Source organism: Zophobas morio, unplaced genomic scaffold, assembly GCF_036711695.1.
Source record: "Zophobas morio isolate AGI-343-1 ecotype UQ-CSIRO unplaced genomic scaffold, CSIRO_AGI_Zmor_V1 ptg000089l, whole genome shotgun sequence".
In the NCBI taxonomy this organism is placed as follows: domain Eukaryota; kingdom Metazoa; phylum Arthropoda; class Insecta; order Coleoptera; family Tenebrionidae; genus Zophobas; species Zophobas morio.
Genome location: NW_026972194.1, coordinates 37761 through 61242, shown reverse-complemented (window position 1 = coordinate 61242; position 23482 = coordinate 37761). Strand labels below are relative to the sequence as shown.

The window sequence follows — 23482 nt, the reverse complement described above, 5'->3', positions numbered from 1 at the left end:
TAAAAATAATAATAACAAACAAAATCAAAGTGTATTCATAAACAACAAGTACAGAAAACGATTATTTTATGAAAAGAGCATTTACTAAGCAAACTTTTAAAGTGACGTCACACCAGTGTTAGTAGGGGTGATCACAAAAATGTAAATATCGTGATATCGCTTTTACTCCCCATACATAAATAACTAGCGAAATCTAACATACAAAACGATTTGAATTTTATTCATGAAAATTTTAAACATTTATCAAAAATGATTATTTAATTCGAAAGTGAAACTCTTAAGTTGGACGAAGCTTTAGCAAAAATAAAAATTATTGTTTAGCAACAAAGGTAGACTCTGTATTTAACAGAAACCCTGATGCAAACCTTTGCAAAAATAATTGTTTAACACAGATAGATTCAACAGAAATTTTGACGTAAACGTTTTATGTGAATTTTGTAAAGCAATGGAGTCCGGTATCAGTGCTAAAAGTGGTACCTTGCAGCTAAATTTTAATTCCGCCCCGATAACGAACTTCGACATATTTAAAGAATTTTTCACACCTAACAGAAATCGGTTCTTAGAAGAAAAACTCGAACGCGATTATTCATGTAAATGTTTGGTCTTGATTGCGATCTTGTACGTCGGTACGTCTATGGATCAGGAGTTCAGAGTTTATCTGTCAAATAAAATCGCTGACAGACCATAGAGTGACGAAAACAGGAGACTGAGAGGTTCCTATTCCACAAATTTTGAAATGTTGGACAAACATGAAATTGATAATTCGCCAGAGTGAACCCATAATATAATTTTTCCTTTGTTTATGCTCGAGAAGTACGATTTATTCTTTGATCTCTAAAGTTATTAGAACCTCTGTAGGGTCTGTCCTATATCGAATCGCTGCGACACCAATTGTAAATACCTTAAGTAGATATACAATCTCCTTCCACGAATTTATAACTTACTTATCTTTGCAGATGGAGTCGGATTAGATAAATATTTCGTCAAAATTTATAGCTTTTTATATTTGTCTGTTGTTTGTGTAGAAAGAATAGATCAAAGATTGTTGTGATCATCACCTCGTAGACATTCAATTCTGTCATAATGTAAGTATTGGTTATTTAAAAATATATTTTAGTTATTATAAGGCAGAAACACATTTTGGTCCTCTTTGAATCGCGTGATGATTGAGCTATTTGTATGCTCAGTGTACATATTATTGTTTATAATCTTTGCAACTTATAACTTTGATTAAAGGTTAATTTTTCCCTTATAATTCTGATAATACAAAATAGGTTTTTCAGACTTTGTAGACTCGCAAAGAACTGTCAATTTTTTTGTACGCACGTTTCCATAATATGCTGTATATCCTCGACTTTTCATTTTACTTTACTTTATGTTTCGGATTTCTGAGAAGACTTTGCAGATTTTGTCCGGATATACGAACAAGCTTAACACCGAGTCCTCTGTAAATCTTTTCTAGTCCTTTTCTTACTGAAGGAGCAAAAATGGTTGTGCCAAAAAACGTCTTATCTGGGTTTTCTGTTTGAAAACTGGTTGATTGAACAACCGATTTCTTAATTTAAACTTATTAAATAATTTATCAACTAGCCTCATTCCAAAACTGCTACCTACATCTGGCTACATTTTTAATGATTTTGAACTCTTTGTTGAACCTTTCCTTATTCAAACGAAAGGTAAGGTACCTAAGGAGCATACTTACTTCAGGAGCGAGGAAAGTTCTGACGAAATTACCTTCAACCATTTTTTTCTTTCACTTCAAACACAATCTATTTAATTTATTCAAAATTTTTAGGATAGAGAAAAAATGTTATAGTTTATTTTTTAAATGAGCGGAAAAAATAATGCAACCCAAAAAATACATCCCATAATTGATGCGCCTAGTTTATAATTTTTTTTTAAACTTTATATCAAAGTGTCTTGTTAAATTTTGACGAGCACGAGCATTATGCAGTCAATCTTAACATTTAGTAATAGTCTGGCACATTATTTTATAACCTAAAATTTTTCATCATTTGTTTTAATATGTAATTTACGATTACACATTTTGTTTTTTTAAGTAAATACTATCAAAGTTATCTTTAGTTTGTGTATGTTATGTTGCTTAATTTTTTCCGTTCCTCTAAAAAACGAACTGTAGGGTTATATTATATTTTTAAAAATTAACGTGTACAAAGATTACTAAATAAATCACTATTCAAAAATATGTCTTGGCATGGATCGGTTTTTTAGAGACTTTAGTTTTGTCTAAATAACATTAGAAACATTCTGTTTCTCCAGCGAAAACTGGATATTTTCACATCATATTTTAAAGAATTACCTTCACTTTTGTAATGTCTCAATTAACCATATAACATTTTCAGCACTTTCTCTTTCTAGCTCTCTCTCTCTTTCTCTCACCATGAACTCAGAGTCAGAGTGTGATAGTCAGGGAGAAGACGAGAGACTAAAACAATTAGAAGAAGAGATCAGACGAATAAAAGAAAAGAAAACCAAAAGAAACTCTTCAAAAAAACAAGGCGTAAAAACCTCGAACACTCAGCAACCTAGGACAATCTGTTCCTCTTCAGAAAAGGTAAATCTAGTTATTCTATACTTTGTGTGACAAATCTAAAGTTTTGGAGTTAATTATAGGAATAATTAATAAATGAAAAAATAAACTTTGTTTTTCTGCACTAGTCATTTTTTGAAAAAATTGTAGTAATGTAAATATCGTGTGATTAATACTGATTGTAATCAGGTCAGCTTTGGATGTGTAAACGTATGTCCTTACCTTAAAGCAATGGATAATTTTGTTTACATTGGTCATTATCATTACATTTGATATATCAATCTACCAATCTATCAAAGATACGCGGATTAAAATTCAGTTAAGTGTTACTCGATTACAATTATTAGTGATCACCCCTTATAACATTAAATCAGAAAGGTGTCCCAGATAAAATTCCGCGGCTTAATATTTTGAGAACGCATAGAAATATCGAAATTCTGTAAAGGTCATTGTTTTTAGTTGATATATTGACTACGTTTTAGAACAAACTGTCTATAAGTTTTTTGTGTAAAATATTATTAACATGCTGAAAGATATTTAGAAGTATTAAATATTTAATTTCAAAAAAACTAATTTTGTAATTGAAATCAGGTCCAGTAAAAGGAATCTAATATAAATTAGCACCACGTTGAACTGCAATATGTTTTTAGAAAAAGTAAACTATTTTAATATTTTTCAGTGCCATAGGGACCGATTTCGCACATACAAAAAACTAGCAGGAACGGTAGATCATGGCAAAGAATATGAACAAATGATGTGTGCATTCTATGCCTTAAAATTAATTGCGCGGGATGATGTGGAAGATTTTGAAATGACTACGAACAACAAAGAACATGGAGTTTTTGACGACATCGGACTGACAGTTACATTCAAGAACACGAAAAAACGCACTTATCTCATTCAACTCAAACACAAAGAAGGAGGAAAGTCCATCACAACGAACAATCTACTTAATCCAAAACATGACTTCGGCGTTCAAAAATATTTTAATTCTCTATCATCTCTTAATATCATGGATGATGTTGTTTGCATCGTCTACACAAATTCTTCTACATATATTAAGGAAAGTACCGAAATAGCGGCAAATATTAAGCTAGAAGTATGCGATAATATTGAGTATGAAGATTTGCTTCTTAACGTTGAACGAAGAAATTCGTTAAGTATTTTTCAATTTCAGCAAAGGCTAGAAGATAAAACTCAGAGGTTTTATTTTTTTACAGAACAAAATAACATACATAATACTAAGATGGTAGTAGAAAAAATGTCGTACGAGATGTTACAATGTAACATTTACGATTCTTTTATGCATTTTATGAGCGAATGGTGGTCGAAGAGCTTTGTTTTGAGTAAAGATGACGTTATTGCGAAATTAACTGAATTAGCTGTCTCACCTTACATGAAAAATTTAAGCAACGGCAAACAAAATCCAAAAACAGAAAACCTCAAGAAGGCAATAATGAATTACTCATTGACGATTGTGAAAAGTAGTGAAGAAAACGTTATCGAAAATATATGGCCGGATCTAAACATCCCAGATGAAGAATTTATGAAAACCAAAGAAAAATTTGGAATAAAGATAAGGGAACAAGATAAGAGTGCATGGTTTTTAGATAAAGTTCCTTTGATTGTAAAAGTAGACGATTCGAATAAAACAACAGTCCAATGTGTGATGAAAATAATGAATAAAAGTGTTGAAAAGAAACAAATTATCTTGGTGGGAAACGTTACGAAGGGTGAGTTCGATGAGATGGAAGTTTTCGAAGATTTATCTGACCTGGGGAACAAGGCCGGCAACGAAGCATATTATTGCGACATTTTGCGGAATTTCCAAATTTCTTTACAAGGAAGAGAACCAGTTTGTTTGGAAAAATTTATTAACATTGACAGGGAAATTGCTAAGCATATTGGGGTTGGTGAACTATTGAAGATGTCTCAAGCACACTACATAATAGGAAATGAAAGAGAAGAGTTACCCGAATTACACATACCAAGATATGTATCTACCACTTTCGTAAAGACAGAGAAAATTTTTACCATTTATGAATCACAGAAAAATCAAGCAGTGGTAATAATTAATTGCGACTCAACATTTAAAGATCTAACATTAACACATAAAAAACATAATTTTGTTGAAAGTTCTGTTTACTTTAGCCCAGAATATGTTGTCAAAGACAACGTAATTATACTTTCCACAGAAAGCAAATTAACACATGCTGAATTTCTTCAGGTTTGTGAAAAATCCAAAAAATCAAACGCATATCTATTCCAAGTATTTGATAAAGAATCTTGTGCCTTACTTTTAATAAAAGGAAACGAACTACCGCCTGATATTATACACGAGTCCAAAAATATACCAGAAGCGGATGTTTTACGTTATCTCGATAACCCACTTAACGCTGTTTGTGCTCCACCCGGAATGGGCAAATCGACATTAATCAAAGTTCTTTATAACAATTGCCCTTCACATTATTGGGCAACTTACGTTGATCTGATAAATTGTAATTCATTTTTGAAAAAAAAGCCAGATTCAACAGCAATGTGGAATTATTTTTTAAGAAATACAGAAGGAAAAGAAAAAATTGTAGAAGGACAAATTAAGAATACTTTGCTTAGAAATAAAAAGTTGTATTTATTTCTCGACGGATTAGACGAAATGGAAAGTAGTTGCATCGACTCTGTTTTAAATTTTGCTAAAAAATCAAATGGTATCAACGTATGGATTTCGTCAAGAGAAAATTTACGTCAAAAAGTCTCAGACACATTAAATACGGTGTTAGTAGAGATACAACAATTAAGTAAAGAACAGCAAGAAGAGTACATGCGTAAAAGATTGAAAGAAAAATACGGAGAAGATAAAGTAGTAAAAATCTTAAAAGCAGTATTTGCTAGCGTGGACCTTAACAATAGCCAACGTCTTTTAGGAATCCCGTTGCAGTTACACATAATCGCAGAAATGTTTCTCAACAACGACGACGCTTACAAGAAAATCGAAGATCAAGATATTTTTGTTTTAACACAAATGTATAAGTTGTTTTTCGAGGGAAAAGTAAGGTCTAATTATGAAAAAATAGCGGGCAGGGAGAAAACACATATGTTTGGCAACATAAACGCATCGTTGCAACAATACGAAGTTATTGCTTTAAAAACATGTCTAGAGACTGAAGACTTTAAGAAACTAAATGTGAACTTAGAGGAACTAAAAGATGTTATAAGCTGTTTTAAGGAGAAGCTTGACGTGAATGGAATCATCAAGAAAATAAACGAAAGTGGTGAGGCTGTGTTTGAGCATCAAACTTATGCGGAATACTTTGCGTGTGCCTGGCTGAAAAAAAACAAAGAAAAAGCGGCTTTGTTGAAAGACGTAATATTTGATCGTAGATACGAAAATTTACGGCTCATGTTTGACGTAATGTTGGCAGAAAACAATCCTTTGCATTTATCTATCGTTTATAAAAATTTAGAACAATTCGACAAATACAAACATGAAATAAACAGGGCAGATCAAGGCGGTCGAAGACCATGGGAGCTCATATGTTCGTATGGAATGAAATATCCTCTTTCTCACATTCTAATTTCCGACAACTATGTAAACCTTGGTCGAGAATATGATTGGTTTGTGCATATGGCAAAAATTCTCGTACCAGAACAGAACGACGTAATTAAGGTTAGCGACAACAGTGTTATTTTCAATTTTACTTGGTTAAATTACTGCCTTGAAGCACAGTGTCTGTATCCAATCGAACTCATTTTGGAAAGAAAACTGTTGATGTTTAGCAACATCCAAGAAGAAGTTTTTAAATATTATAAGGAAGACACTTTAGCATATTACGCAGCACAGATGGGTTACCCTAACATACTTTCTGGAGTTATTGAAAAAAATCCAAGTCTCGTCAGAATAAAACTAAATAAAAACCAAATATCTGGCAATCTCTTGGCAACAGCAGTTATTGGCCCCAAAGATAAAGTTAACACACCCAATAACAATTTCCAGTTCCTAGACGCCTTCGAAAGAACAGTTTATTTACTTTTAAAAAAGGGTTTTGATATAAATGCACAAGTTAAAGATAAAATGACAGCGTTACATTTGGCGTCTCAAAAAGGTGATTGCGCAATTACAAAGATATTGTTAAATTCGGGTGCTTCGATTAACATTGCTGACGAGGACAAAAGGAATGCGTTGCATTATGCTTCAGAATCATGGAAAGGCAATCGAGATGTAATAAAATTATTGATTGAGAAAGGCATTGACGTAAATGTACAAGATGGAAATGGAAAAACCGCTTTACAACTGGCGTGTAAAAACGGTGTTTATGAAAATGCAGAAATGTTGTTAAGTTCCGGTGCTTCGCTTAACATTGTGGACAAGGACAAAATGAACGCGTTGCATTATGCGTTGGAATCATGGTACTACAATCGAGATATAATAAAATTATTGATTGAGAAAATCATTGACTTAAATGTACAAGATGGAAATGGAAGAACCGCTTTACAACTGGCGTGTAAAAACGGTGATTACGAAATTGCAAAAAAATTGTTAAGTTCCGGTGCTTCGATTAACATTGTGGACAAGGACAGAATGAACGCGTTGCATTATGCATCGCAATCGTGGAAAGACAATCGAGATGTAATAAAATTATTGATTGAGAAAGGCATTGACGTAAATGTACAAAATGGAAATGGAAAAACCGCTTTACTTTTTGCATGTCGATACGGTGTTTATGAAAATGCAGAAGTGTTGTTAAATTCAGGCGCTTCGATTAACATGGTGGACAAGGACAAAATGAACGCATTGCATTATGCGTTGAGATCACGGAAACACAATCCAAATGTAGTAAAATTATTGATTGAGAAAGGCATTGACGTAAATGTACAAGATGGAAATGGAAAGACCGCTTTACTACTAGCGGGTGAAAACGGTGTTTATGAAACTGCAGAAATGTTGTTGAATTCCGGTGCTTCGCTTAACATTGTGGACAACGACAAAATGAACGCGTTGCATTATGCATCGCAATCGTGGAAAGACAATCGAGATGTAATAAAATTAATGATTGAGAAAGGCATTGACGTAAATGTACAAGATGGAAATGGAAAAACCGCTTTACAACTGGCGTGTAAAAACGGTGATTACGGAATTGCAAAAAAATTGTTAAATTCCGGTGCTTCGATTAACAATGTGGACAAGGACAAAATGAATGCGTTGCATTATGCATCGGAATCGTCGAAAGACAATCGAGATGTAATAAAATTATTGATTGAGAAAGGCATTGACGTAAATGTACAAAATGGAAATGGAAAAACCGCTTTACAACTAGCGTGTAAAAGCGGTGTTTATGAAAATGCAGAAGTGTTGTTAAATTCAGGCGCTTCGATTAACATGGTGGACAAGGACAAAATGAACGCGTTGAATTATGCATCGCAATCGTGGAAAGACAATCGAGATGTAATAAAATTAATGATTGAGAAAGGCATTGACGTAAATGTACAAGATGGAAATGGAAAAACCGCTTTACAACTTGCATGTCTAAATGGTGATTACGAAATTGCAAAAAAATTGTTAAGTTCCGGTGCTTCGATTAACATTGTCGACAAGGACAAAATGAACGCGTTGCATTATGCGTCGGAATCATGGAAAGACAATCGAGATGTAATAAAATTATTGATTGAGAAAGGGATTGACGTAAATGTACAAGATGAAAATGGAAAAACCGCTTTACAACGGGCGTGTAAAAGCGGTGTTAATGAAAATACAGAAATGTTGTTACATTTCGGCGCTTCGATTAACATTGTGGACAAGGACGAAAGGAACGCGTTGCATTATGCGTCGGAATCATGGAAAGACAATCGAGATGTAATAAAATTATTGATTGAGAAAGGGATTGACGTAAATGTACAAGATGGAAATGGAAAAACCGCTTTACAACTGGCGTGTAAAAAAGGTCATTACGAAATTGCAAAAAGATTGTTAAGTTCCGGTGCTTCGATTAACATTGTGGACAAGGACAAAATGAACGCGTTATATTATGCGTCGGACTCATCGAAAGACAATCGAGATGTAATGAAATTATTGATTGAGAAAGGCATCGACTTAAATGCGCAAAATAGAAACGGAACGACCGCTTTACAATTAGCATGTTTACGGAGTGTTTATGAAAATACAGAAATGTTGTTACATTTCGGCGCTTCAATTAACATTGCGGACAAGTACAAAATGAACGCGTTGCATTATGCGTCGAACTCATCGACAGACAATCGAGATGTAATGAAATTATTGATTGAGAAAGGCATCGACTTAAATGCGCAAAATAGAAACGGAACGACCGCTTTACAATTAGCATGTTTACGGGGTGTTTATGAAAATGCAGAAATGTTGTTAAATTCCGGAGCTTCGATTAACATTGTGAACAAGGACAAAATGAACGCGTTGCATTATGCGTCGGACTCATCGAAAGACAATCGAGATGTAATGAAATTATTGATTGAGAAAGGGATTGACGTAAATGTACAAGATGAAAATGGAAAAACCGCTTTACAACGGGCGTGTAAAAGCGGTGTTTATGAAAATACAGAAATGTTGTTACATTTCGGCGCTTCGATTAACATTGTGGACAAGGACGAAAGGAACGCGTTGCATTATGCATCGGAATCATGGAAAGACAATCGAGATGTAATAAAATTATTGATTGAGAAAGGGATTGACGTAAATGTACAAGATGGAAATGGAAAAACCGCTTCACAACTGGCGTGTAAAAAAGGTCATTACGAAATTGCAAAAAGATTGTTAAGTTCCGGTGCTTCGATTAACATTGTGGACAAGGACAAAATGAACGCGTTGTATTATGCGTCGGACTCATCGAAAGACAATCGAGATGTAATGAAATTATTGATTGAGAAAGGCATCGACTTAAATGCGCAAAATAGAAACGGAACGACCGCTTTACAATTAGCATGTCTACGGGGTGTTTATGAAAATGCAGAAATGTTGTTAAATTCCGGAGCTTCGATTAACATTGTGAACAAGGACGAAAGGAACGCGTTGCATTATGCGTCGGAATCATGGAAAGACAATCGAGATGTAATGAAATTATTGATTGAGAAAGGCACTGGCGTAAATGTACAAGATGGAAATGGAAAAACCGCTTTACAACTTGCATGTCTAAAAGGTGTTTATGAAAATGCAAAAATGTTGTTAAATTCCGGTGCTTCGATTAATATTGCGGACAAGGAAGAAAACAACGCGTTGCATTATGCATCAAGAACATTGGGAATTAATCGAGAAGTAATAAAATTATTGATTGAAAAAGGCATCGACTTAAATGCGCAAAATGGAAACGGAACGGCCGCTTTACAATTAGCATGTTCACGGGGTGTTTATGAAAATGTAGAAATGTTGTTAGATTTCGGCGCTTCGATTATCATTGCGGACAAGAAGAACATGAACGCTTTGAAATACGCATCATATTTCGATAAAGATAACCAAGATATAATAGAATTATTGATTAGAAAAGGCATCGAGGTAAATGCACAATGTAAAAATGGAAATACCGCTTTACATGCTGCATGTCAACAGGGTGTTTATAAAAATGCAGAAACGTTGCTAGATTCCGGAGCTTGGATTAACATTATGGACAATCAGAAAGATAACGAGTTGCATAATGCATTGGACTCACGCAAAAACAATCGAGATATAATAGCATTACTGATTGAGAAAGGCGTCGACGTAAATTCACAAAATGAAAATGGCACGACCCCTTTACAACGTGCATGTCGAAATGGTGATTATCAAAATGCAAAATTATTGTTAGAAGTCGGAGCTACTATTAATACTACGGACAACGGCAACAGGAACGCATTGCACTATGCTTCAGAATCCTTGAAAGTCAATCGAGACACAATAAAACTGTTGATTGAAGAAGGTTTTCACGTAGACGCACAAAGTCAAAATGGAACGACCGCTTTACAACTGGCTTGCCTAAAGGGAATTTATGAAAATGTTGTTATATTGTTAGATTTCGGGGCTTCGATTAACATTATTAACAAAATGGGGAATAACGCGTTGCACTGTGCTGCAGATTCGCACAACGACAATCAGGATATACTAAATTTATTGATTAAGAATGGCATTAACGTAAATCTACGAAATCAAAATGGTGCTACTGCCTTACATCTTGCATGTCGAAAAGGTGTTTATGAAAATGTAAAATTATTGTTAGATTTCGGAGCTTTGATTAACACTACGGATAAAGACGACAAAAACACCTTGCATTATGCATCAGAATCACAGAAAGACAACCGAAAATTAATAAAATTATTGACTGAGCATGGCATCGACATAGATTCACAAAATCATTATGGAGCGACCGCTTTACAACTTGCATGTCGACAGGGTGTTTATGAAAATGTAAAAACGTTGTTAGATTCTGGTGCTTTAATGAAAATTCTGGATCAAAACAACAAAAACGCTTTGCATTATGCCTTATGTTCGAGAAGAGATACTAGAATGATAATAAAATTACTTATAGACAACGGCATCGACATGCATGTTCAAAATAAAATCAAAACCAAGATTTTTAATACAATAGCACGGAATTAAAGTTATTATCTCTGATTAATGTGAAGGCGTCGTTTTTAGGTAAGAAACAACTGTACGTTTAGATAATTAGCAATGTGTTTATTGAAGAAACATTTACTTTTGTATTAAGTTCTTTCTCTTCATTTGTTTGATGCGCGGATCTATTCTAATCTTTTATATTTTCTTGAAACTTATTTCACACAAAAATGTTTCTCATTCTCTGGTAGAATTTTTTCCTAACATTCATTGTTACTTCTAGACTTCTACTTATAAACATACCTAAGTAATCCTAGCTGATGTATTCATGCATTAAATTACTTTTCCAAATATTAATTGCAATATGTAAATAACTAAGTGGGAAAGTGGGGAAAGTTTGATACATTCGACCGGGAGGTTTAATACATTCATATTTTTGTGTTCCTTCGACTTCGAATACAAAGAGTTGCAATAGATGCAAGCAGCGTCATTCTTAGTCTTCACTTGGTTATGTTTCTTCATTCTGCTTGATGGAAAACTGTTTGTTTCGAAATACGATTGGACGTCCGGTATTCGGTGATATGATATAATATTTTTTGCATTTTACGTTTCTGATGCTAGTGCCCTTTTAATTTTTCAACTTTTTTACACACGCTCTTTGGAACTTTTCTTTTGTGCTGTAATCCACTGCTAGTGCCCTAGGAGTGTCTGTTAAAATTCTCGTTTTTTTCTGATTTTCGACCTCCCTTTTTTTTGTTCAGTTTCAGTCGTATTTCCTCCGGAGTTATTAATACCTTTTTTATTTGTGAATCTCCAGATTTATCAAGTTCAGAACATGAGGAAAAATGAAAGCTACCAGGCTCTACATCGTTCCCTGTTTCACTTCTGATCCGGTAACATCATTTTCGTCAAAAGCATGTTTATTATACGGATATATTCCAGTCGTTAAAAAACCACTAGTGATGTTTCTAGGAATGAATGCTCGACTGAATATCCGCCCAAAAAGTTCTGGAATATTGTTTTGATAATATTGTTCGACCAGGATTTTGTTATACAAGTTTATCGCCATTGTAAAGAGATTCTGACCCAAAATCGTCACGCTCTAACACCGTGAGCAGAGTTTGAAAAAAATAATTGGACACTGTGAGAATTAAAAACAATAGATTTGAATAGACTTGTAGCCTCCAGAATTTATAAAGACAACTTATGATTACGGAACATAAAACCCCGAAATCAATCTTTAAATCCAGCTTACTCGAGATTAAATTTTCCATTGAATGTAGCTAACTCCAAGCCCCAGAAATTGATAGAAAGCCGCGTAATTTAAAAGTGTAGAAAACCTCCCTGCGTGTCAATTCTCCCCAGTCTCCCCTACTCTGAACATCCGTGTGTTAATATGTTGGTATAGTTACTTTTCGGGACAAATACGATGCAGAAGTTATTACCACAATTTTCTCTCTTTCTTTGACTTCGTAATCAAATCAAAAGTTTGCGAATATATGGGTACACTTGTTGAATATACCTTCATCATCAGCCTTTACTCCTATGGAGGACAGTAGTAATTTTAGCTACTGTTGATGGCTACATTTAAGTTATAAGCTTGTTAGTTAATTTGGCGACTCTAATATTATTAATCATATTGATTTTTTCTTTCATCTGATCTTCAAAAATAGTAACATTTTCTTGTCTATATATTCTCCAGTCGTTTATGTGCTAAGTTTTAGTCGTTGCTATTTAGATATCTTCTGTACAGCTAGATCTGGTGGTTGGGTTTTTGACGTCAAGACTTTGTATAGTAACGCTAGTTCTCCATTTCTCACCACAGTGGTAAAACTTTGTGCAATATTCTTAGAAAAACCTAAACCTCTTTATATGAATGATCGAAAAAAATTCTCCCATCTTACTCATTAAAAAAAAAAAAACCTAAAACCATCATTGAAAAAATAGACTTGTCAATCATGTCATGACCCTACTAAACATCAAGTGTAGCTTGTTACTAGGAAGTTATCAGTCTTTAATAGTATGACGTCTAATTACTCTATCTTAATTTTTCCAATTTTCACATTCCAGTTGTGTTTACCAAAGTAATTAGCACGGATATATAAAAACATTTTTATTTCCGTAAAAACTTTTCACAAGAATGTCTACAGCCACATCACCGGCAGTGACAGCTTAGACGTTAATTTGTTCGTCAAGAATAGGTCGTTGTAGAATGAATCTATTCTCTAATTCCCCATCATCTGACTGGTTGGCAAACGGGTCTAAAATTTTAGTTCTCTATCTTAATTTATTTCATTTCACTTACTTAGATTTATATAATAATAAGTTACATTTTTGTACTAAATTTTGTACTTAATAGTGATTTTTCCAACTTTTGAAATACCTCAAAGTTACATCAGAATTGAAACTACTAAGTAATAGATAATTTTCTAAGAGTTAACGTTGGTAATTTTGAGGTTACTTCATGTTTAATTAATAAGCAACTGTCTGTGTAAATACAACCTTCTGCTATATAAAATGGGTTAAATTTTGTAAATCAGGTCTTCTTATTCCTAATCTGAATTTCATGGGCTTTTAGTATTGTGAACATTCCAAGGGAAACCCTCATTACTTAAGGTAAGTTCACCATTTTTATCCACAGTGTCAATACTTTCTACAATGTCCTTAGGAAAGCGTTTTCAGCTTCAATGACCAAATAGGCGCAAAGAATCTCCTCAACTCTATCCAAGAAATATGCTTCACGCCAGCTTCAAGCATCTGGGTGGTTTTTCTGAAGGTGATTTCATGTTTCCACCGCTTTGTTTGAATATAACGACACTTTAATCCCTTTTGTTATTCCACTGGAGATTTTTTGTGTGTTCTGGCTGAAAATTTTATCTTATACACAAAAGTGACTATAACGTCTAACAAACTTCTCACTTTTAAATAACTTTTCAGAAACAGGTTTACTTAGCCCAACTGCCAAATCATAAAATTTAAGGACACAAATCGAAAAACTGCTGACGTCTATGTGGAAAAAGCAACTTACACTACAAGAACGTGGAGTTTCCAGAAGAAGGTCGCATGTCTTCGGTCTTTCCACTGAAGATTTTTCACCAATTCCTGCATCCACATCACCAGCAGGAAATTCGTCCACTATTAAGACGTTTTTGAAATTGTCTTCTCGTGTACAACTGAACGTTGTAAAAAGGAAATTATTTAAAAATGTTGCAGTTATAAACAGGGTAATTTGGTTTGACCTGCGTAAAAAATCTTTCTCATGTGTAAAGGTAAGAACTTTTACTTTAATCTGCAATATCTAAAAGACTTTATACTTGGAAATGAAATTTCAGAAAGTCTATTTAGCCCCAGTTGTCAAATCGTAACATTGAAATAAAACACAAAAATCAATTTACTCCACGCTTTTTTTCGATGAACAAACTACAAGATTCACCCTTTATCACATCAAATCTATAAACGGTTGTCTCAGTGCTGATTCGATAAAAATCAAAAACTAAACCGTACTTCGAAATCAAGGGTAAGTTCGTTATTACATTATGTAATCGTGGATTCAGTGTATTTTATATTTTAGATTTTCAATCTTTGACCTCTTTTTGGAAGATATACCATTAAGTACGTCGGGATACTTTCTGTGCATGCATAGAACCAAGTTTTCACAAAAATCAAAAACCTGTATTTTCTCAGTCGTTTTTCTCAGTTATGTATTATTATCTAATCTCCTAATAATATATTATTAGGAGATTAGATGGTCCGAATTTGAACCCACCCACCTCAATGGAACACCTCATCGTACGCAGAGAGTGAAGAAAACAAACTGTAAGAAGTGGATCAGACATGATCCTCGAGTGGTCATTTCTTCTTTAATTTGTCTTAGCAATCCATCAAGTTCTTAGTAACGACTGTCGAAACACATGTCGCCTTACTTTTCTAAAAAACCGTAACAAACAAATAATTTGTTAATTGTGTTTAATTGTTTCTTTTTTTGGATTAAATTATCAATCTATTAAAGGCAACGACCGGGATGGATGTGCACGAAGACAGAATATCGTTTTGATAATAATAAATAATAGTTTTTATAGGAATTGTTAATGCAATTTGCAAAAAAAAAGGTTGGAAATTCGGATGAATAACAACCTTAGATCTAAGTTACCACAGGTAGAATACAATCTCACAGGTAATGACGGTTTCCTTGGTTTTTAGATCTAGGGCTGGGTGTTCTAGTTGAAGTTTGCGAACCTATGGTTCACCTCAAGGAGTTGATCGATAATTTTATTAGCATATTGTATATGGTTGTAATATGTAATTGTAGACGATATGGTGAATCGTTGACATCGTTCGAGGAAGAACGAAGTACACGTGTTGTTCAAGTTCACGCGGATATTTGACAACCCTGTTTTATTCAAATCTACTTTCGCGAATCTTTAACAAGTCTTTGTTTTTTATTGGTCAAGTAACAGAACTATAATGGTAGATTTGTCCTAAATTTAATAGCGATGGCTTCGTTCCTTCTCAGCGCACAAATTTTCTGTAATTGTTTTTTTTTTGCTTTACGAAATAATACGTTGTGTTGTTTCAGCTTATTTAAAAATTTTAATTTGTAGCCGTACTCGGGATGAATTTTTGTTCTGTTGCTTATTTTCTAGTTTTATTTAAAAATAGAGTGTGTTTAATAAAAAGTTAACCTATTTTCAACCGAAAGGTCGTCTTTTATTTGGGGACTTTACGATCAACCATTTAAGGTGCAAAAAAAGAAGTTTATTTTAAATTATCCAAACCACAAATATACATGGTGTATCAAAAATCGTTATGTCTAGAGAACGGAAAATATGTAGCAAAATTTTGAGAAATATGATCATATGATATGCACCAAATTTATGCAAATATGCAGTAACTTTCTTAATATACGCAGCGATATGCAGTTGCATATGCTCCAAAAATAAAAAAAAACTTAATAAACGAACTTAATTTATTTATATTATAAAAACAGGTTTCCCGAGCGTACCTTTTATTACAAAAAAATATATATAAATCACACTGCAAAGTGTTTAATTACATCTCACTAACACATAAATCACGTTTTTAAAGATAATATTCTTATACTAAAAAATAAATATAAACAAAACAAATTAAAAAATAGTAGTAATCCACTATTTAATTACTATTTTGGTAACAATTTATTTTCAAATATTTTTCGAAATATTCTAACAAAAAGTTTTTCCGGTGATTCTAAAGTATTATGTATTTGTAAATAGAAAAACTGCGTACTACGTTCACAGATGTAAAAATACTTACCGGTTTAGAGCAGGCGCGACAAAACACAGTTCGTTGAAGAATAAGTTCAGGAAAAGGTTTAATCAATAAGTTAATTTGAGTTACCTTCGACATATTGATACACCTATATCCCTTTAAATGCTTTCAATACAAACTCACGGTGAAAAGTAATAGTATAACGTCCCTTTTCCAGCACTAAGCGTACCATTAATACACTTAACTAACGAACAAAAATATTGGGAACGAACGGTATTTCCAAAAGTAATTAGGGCGCGAATTTACCTGGAAGGATGGCTTAACACCCAGTGCTGTCTCCAAACTAGCATAAAACCCAAACCTTTCCTAGTTATTAGCTGAGGACAATATTTACAATATGATTCATAAAATTTCGTCTTTCTAGATAAATGCCGATAGAATGGCAATAATTTTTTTTTCAATTTAGCACAAAAATTGATAAAAATGCAAAATGTGCACAGGTTACGTGAAATATGCAGCAGAAGGCAAATATATGCAAATATGCAATTTTTTTATAGCTGTATTCATTTTTAATTAGCATGATTCGTACACATATTACATATCAAGACTTATATGCAAAAAATAACGGATATGCAAATTTCATAGAATCCGCTCTCTACTTATGTCACTTTGACATTCACTTACAAAAACAATAATTCGACTTAGACGAATAGATTTAAAATAATACAAAATTAGCCACTTTTGTGAGATTCATTCTGAACAATTTTTGAGTTTTTTATAATACGATACGGATAAAATAAAGAAAACTTTGGATTAATTACACGTCCGATCGATTGCATGTACCCAACACCAAGTGGTAAATTAAAATATGGTCAAATTATCTATTTAAAAAATTATTAGATACAATTTTCATCACCATTCGTAACATTATTAAAACATTATAGATCGAAGTTTCCCCCTCGTAAGGAGTCCTAGCCTTTTGTTCTTAGACCCTTTTCCTGTAAAGTCGTAAAAATTACATCATCAAAACGACGTGCTGATTTTTGCAGCTTCCTTTCAGCAACAAACGCATGACCTCAAACAGTTTCCTTGTTATAAAGTTGACATGATCAAACCGGAAACACCTGCGTAATCTTTCGCTCATGGGTTATTTTCTACTTGTCGCTGAAGAAAATCTGCCTCCACATGCGCAATATCGTTTTACTCTGTATCGTTGTCGTCGTCTAGACAAGATGCAGAACACTATAGCAATAATCCAAGAACCATGGATAGGAAAATCCAGGATCGCAGGGTTGAGCATTTTAAATGGCACTGTGGTTTCAGGTACCACAGTAAAATCTCCAAGGACATGTATCTACATTCCCAGGAAAATTAAAGCCGTCCTCCTACCTCAGGTCAGCTCCAGGGATGTGACTGCGGTAAATGTGAAATGTAACATAGGAAGAGGCGAAGAGCAACTGGTAATAGCATCCGTGTACTTACCACAGGGAGCACAAGAACCATGTGCAACATGGGAAATGGCGAACTTGGTGAAACACTGTGATACCGGAAATATAAACCTCATCATCGGTACCGATGCAAATGCCCACTCTCTGCTGTGGGGGAGCAAAGACACTAATGATAGAGGAAGAACACTAGCTGAATATCTTTTATCAACAAATCTAGAGATTCTCAACCGAGGCTGCGAACCAACTTTCGTAACATCGCGTAGTCAGTCAGTAATAGATATTACACTAGCTACATGGGATATCTCACAATATATAATGGGATGTGTCAGACCATAGATGCATTATGTATACATTAAAATGCATAGACATGGATACAAAGACGTACAGGAACCCTATGCTGACGAACTGGGCTTTATACAACGAAGAACGACAGACTGGGGACCTCCGTGCAGTTTATACCAACAGAATACAAATCGACAGAAGACATAGAGAAAACCTTGACCATTATCAACGACTCTCTAATGTCAGCGTATAAGAAAAGTTGCCCCCTAAAGAAGGAAGGTTTGGGCAAAGGTATACCATGGTGGAACCGAAGGCTCAGCCTACTTCAATCGGGGCTAAGAAAACTTTTCAATAGAGCAAAAAACACTAAGAAAACTGAAGACTGGGAAGCCTATAAAGAGCACCGGAAAGAGTTTAAGAAAGAATTAAGAAAGAGGAAACGGGAAACGTGGAGATCCTTCTGCAGCGACATAACGTCGACCGCTTCGACCGCAAGGCTGAAGAGAGTTCTCTCGAAGCACCACACAGGTCAACTAGGTTTCCTAAAGAAAGAAGATGACACCTTTACAACCACCTTAGAAGAGTCCGCAGAACTTTTGCTGCAGACCATGTTTCCAGGCAGCACAAGGACTACCTCCCATTCCAAAAGGGATGTAGCCGGTACTCAACCTTCTCCGAAGTACTGGGCGCTGATGGCAAAGGTAGTCACGAAGGCAAGGCTGGAGTGGGCAGTGTGCAGCTTTTTCCCATATAAATTTCCGGGAGTTGAAGGTATTTATCCCTCCCTCTTGCAGGGGGGAATGAGCAGACTACGCCCTATTTTGTTGCCAATGCTTCAGGCGTGTCTGGCTTTCAGCTACATACCGAATGTATGGCGAAAAGTAAAGGTTATCTTTATACCTAAGCCAGGACGACAAGATTACACCTTGGCTAAATCTTACAGACCAATTAGCTTAACATCATTCTTGCTGAAAACGCTAGAAAGACTAAGCGAAAAAGGGATTCGGAAGACTGCTTTGCCCAAGCAACCTCTACATCCGAATCAACATGCCTACATTCAAGGAAGATCCACCGATACGGCCCTACACACAGTTGTAAACCGTATAGAGTGGGCGATGGAGAACAAACTCTTCACCTTAGGAATGTTTTTGGATATTGAAGGAGCGTTTGATAAAACGACCTTCAAAAGCATAGAACTAGCCCTACGAGAGCACGACGTGGACCCCACCCTAAGTAGGTGGGTGGCCGGTATGCTGAGGAATAGGGAAGTAATAATTAATGTAGGTGGCACTGAGATCGAGGATGTTGTAGGCAGGGGATATCCTCAAGGAGGAGTTCTTTTTCCTGTACTGTGGAATACTGTCGTTGACAGCCTGATACGACGCCTCAATGATCTTGGCTACCACACAATTGGATTCGCAGACGATCTAGTCATTCTGCTAACAGGAAAAAACGCAGATACATTATGTGAAATAATGCAAGCTGCAGTAAAAATAGTCGAGGAATGGTGCAGCAGGCATACCCTCTCCGTTAATGGAGAAAAGACGAAACTAATCCTGTTCTCTAGGAAAAGGAAAATTGGCACACTACAGATGCCAAAAATATTTAACACTTTAAATTTCGGACGAAGTCAAATACCTGGGAGTTGTATTGGACTGGCGACTGAATTGGAAGAAGCATGTAGATGATAAAGGTGAAAAAGCACGCTCGGATCTTTGGCAATGTCGTAGGGTGGTGGGAAGGTCGTGGGGTTTAAATCCCAAGATCGTCCTCTGGATCTACACGGCAATAGTCAGACCGATCCTGTGCTATGGAGCTTTAGTTTGGTGGCCCAGAGCCAGGCAAAAAACAACAGCCCTGCAACTTGAACGTTCAGAGAATGGCGTGTCTCAGTGTTACAGGAGCAATGAGGACCACTCCCACAGCGGCTCTGGAGACTCTTCTTTGCTTAGCGCCTCTTAACCTTTACATAGAGGAAGCGGCAATGAGGACGTCTCTAAGACTTCACTCTTTGGGAGTATGGAACAAGCAAGGCCGCACAACGAAGCACTCTCGGATCTTAACGGAGGCGTTCAATAGAATACCCTTGTTAAGGATGGGTTGTGAGCGAATGGGCACAAAATTAATATATGAGAAGACATAGAATATCAATGAATGACAATTCAGAAGGAAAAGCCGACATCGATATCTATGTCGATGGTGCCAAAACAAAACAGAACTGATGGGAATAATGCTGGGAGTTAGAATCGTTGCTGAACGTGAAATCGGCAACAAATAAATACGCATACTTACTGACAGCAAGTCTGCACTACTAGCCCTGGAGAGCTGTATGGTTCGATCCGGGCTGGGAGTGCAGACAAACGCTAAGGTATGTAACGCAGAGAAATAGTGTGGAACTTTGTTGGATCAAAGGACACAGTGGCAACGAAGGAAACGAGAGGGCAGATGAGATGGCGAAGCGAGCCGCGCGCATGCCCTTCCGGGGACCCGAACCGGCAATCACGCCTTCGGTCGCCCTCTCGAATGAACTCGTAAAGCAATATACCCATAGACGCCATGAGCAGATATGGGCGACGTTGAGCAGCTGTCGGCAAAGTAGAGCTTGTATGGCGACACCAGACCGTAAGTTGACGAAATTTTATCTCTCACTTTCAAAAGACAAACTGCGTAAATTGGTAGGATTCCTAACGGGACATTACCAGTTTAACAAACATCTACATACGATAGGTGTGGTAACAGACCCAATCTGTCGTGGATGCCATGAAGAAGAGGAAACAGCTGAGCACATTCTTCGTGAATGTCCAGCCCTAGCCTCCTACAGGGAATCTATACTAGGGGACATCTGGCCTAGTATGGCAAAAATCAGGGAGTTTCAACCCTCTGCATTACTCAAGTACATTCAAGCAGTTGGGTGGCTTGACGAGTAGAGGAGCGGGAAAACACCCTGATATGGACTTGGGGAAGGTACAATGGGCCCACAGGCGAGGCCTAAGTGCCTGCTGGCTATGGTCAGCCCCCATAATTAAGAATCCAAGAATCCAGAATCCAAGTGCGATTTAGAGTAATTCTGGTTGATCGAAGCTCAAAACAACAAAACAGTCATTTTCAGAACTTTTGGTGGTTGCGTACGAAAATTTTGTTTTTATGTAAGGAAGCGAAGACTGTGACAATTGTTTATTCAGTTGAACATGACACTTTCATCGTTGTGTCTTGTTATCGCAATGGGACTTCGTAAACGAAGTTTCTGTATTCTGTAACCGCTTGTAAGTAAGAATAGCTGGCCAAATACCACGATTTAATTATTCAGGAAACACCGTTAAAGGCCCAACTAGAGATGTAATCAACAGATTTGTTCGAACTGGCAGTCTCAACAAAAAGAACTCTCGTGGATGATTTTAAACATCTGGGGAAGTTGTTAATGACTTGAGACGACTTGAGCACAATTGAACAATTGAACAACGGGTCCAAAGAATTGACGAAAGGATCTTACGGAACATTTTTTAAATTAAAAAGGGAGCGAACAGTGCCTTGAACAGAATGATGAACATTTTCAATATTCGCTGTGATGTTTAACTGCAATAAATTTGTTTCTTTTTATCGTAATGAATTAGTTTTACTTTTTTAAAACATGTGAAGCGTTTAGGCAAGCATTTATACACATGTGTGTGGTCCATGTGTGATTTTTGTCATACGTCCTTGGGCCACAGTAGAGATAACAATTGTTATCTCTACTGTGCTTGGGCACTTAGTACGGAAATGGTACGAATCTCCGTACAGTTAAATCGGAGAGGCCGCACGTTTACATGACCTACTGCGATGCTATAATCAGTTATAGAAACCCTGCAGAAATTACTCCAGCTTTGTAAGATCGGGACCATGGTTGTAAAATAGACAGGTTGGTACACGACATGTTAGGCAATATGCTTAATAACTAATGCTTCAGATATTATGCATAATTCCTGTTCCTCTGTTAGTTATTATCAATATTACCTAAACGATTCGGTTATTATGCATAATAACTGACAAGTTTAGTTTTTACGCATAATTCCTAAAATGTCTAATTATTATGCATAATAACGGATTTCGGATATTAGTTGGAACATATCTACTACTTATCTCAGAAAGAAGGTGTTTTAAAAAAGCCCTACATTGTTTATTCGAAAAATAGTTTTACAAAAACTGTTCGTATGTGTTTCCATTTGCCGGGAAATTAAAATATATTTATAATAAAAATATGCAAGTTTTGGTTATAAAAAATGTACTGCTAATAAATTATTAAAATATTTAAAAATATATAAAAATATAGAAACAAATTCTATTTGTTTCTCGCAAAGGTAGGTTCTTTTTTCTTGTTGAATCAGTTATTCCGGGCCAATAAGGTCCCAAAGTAAAATCTGTCAAGTTTATCTACCATCTTTTTACATATTACTTCGTCTTTCTATACTTATTCCTTTGGGTGTCCACACTACAAAATAAACTTGTCAATTACCTGTAACAAGCATTTGTCCCTGGACTTGAAAGTAATGATCGTGATTTTTTTTTAATTTCAATTCTCTACCTGTCAATGTACAAATTGCTAAGCTCTTCTTCGGGGGAAAAATCTTGCGATTTTGATGGGCATTTAATTTCGACTAATGCGCTCCTATCCTCTACAACCCTGTGTGGACTAGCGACCAAGTAAAGAAATTGTTCTTCAAATGACGTCTAAGGAATGCGGTAGTGTCGAAAACATAAATGTTACAATGAGCATAATGTTTAAGCTATTGAAATAGTGGATATAACAACTTTTAGTTTATTTAAGGTGCTTGTATGAATTGGAGAGTAAGTAGAAATTAGTTATTGTTAGTGTAAAACAGTACAATGGAATAATGTGTTAAAACGAGTTGCTCGTAGAGTTTATCACAGACCAAACAAAAAAAAAATCCGGTGCGGTGAGGTCTGGTGAATCATAAATTTCCTGCAGGAAGGAAGTGTGCTCCGTCTTGCTGAAAGCAACCATACGGACATTCGTCATCATGCAAGGGTTGTAGAATATTAGTGCGATATCTTTCAACATTTACAGTATCGTGAAAAAAATCGGGCCTATAATTCATATTCTTGAAATGACTATCCAAACTCCAACTTTTATTGGATGCAAACTAGTTTCTATAAAATTATGATGATTCTCAGTGGCCCACGATCTATAATTTTGACTATTCACATATCCGCTCATCGATGAGAAATGTTAAGTCTAATAAGGCATCATTGTTTCGATTATTATTGAACCATTGACATTGACAACGACTGATATATTCTACACATACGGGTGCATGTGTAGAATTTTATGTAGTGCGATGGCAACTTCCAATTGAAAAACCTGCAACAATTTAACCTTTAAATTGTCATGAATATCTTTAACTTTTATGAAAA

The 23482-nt window shown here is 35.4% G+C and overlaps 1 protein-coding gene across 4 annotated transcripts; it reads left to right on the top strand.

Moving 5' to 3' along the window:
• Window positions 1–1023: 1023 nt before the first annotated feature.
• LOC135144257 (uncharacterized) lies at window positions 1024–15794 on the top strand. Of its 4 annotated transcripts, none has more exons than XM_064076236.1 (7): window positions 1024–1085; window positions 2380–2575; window positions 3231–13712; window positions 13765–13986; window positions 14034–14365; window positions 14429–14613; window positions 14668–15794. In XM_064076236.1, exons 2-3 carry the CDS (start codon window positions 2402–2404, stop codon window positions 11139–11141), a joined length of 8085 nt encoding a protein of 2694 aa, XP_063932306.1. In that variant the 5' UTR covers window positions 1024–1085; window positions 2380–2401; the 3' UTR covers window positions 11142–13712; window positions 13765–13986; window positions 14034–14365; window positions 14429–14613; window positions 14668–15794. The 4 variants fall into 4 exon arrangements, with proteins under 4 accessions (XP_063932306.1, XP_063932307.1, XP_063932305.1 ...); XM_064076237.1 differs by having other exon boundaries at window positions 1035–1085; window positions 2364–2575; window positions 13765–13872; XM_064076235.1 differs by having other exon boundaries at window positions 1035–1085; window positions 2364–2575.
• The last annotated feature ends 7688 nt before the right edge of the window (window positions 15795–23482 follow it).

Coding starts and splice junctions, on each gene's coding strand:
- LOC135144257 (XM_064076236.1), top strand. CDS start 2,402: ATGAACTCAGAGTCAGAGTGTGATAGTCAGGGAGAAGACGAGAGACTA. Junction 2,576..3,230: donor TCTGTTCCTCTTCAGAAAAG/GTAAATCTAGTT, acceptor AATATTTTTCAG/TGCCATAGGGACCGATTTCG.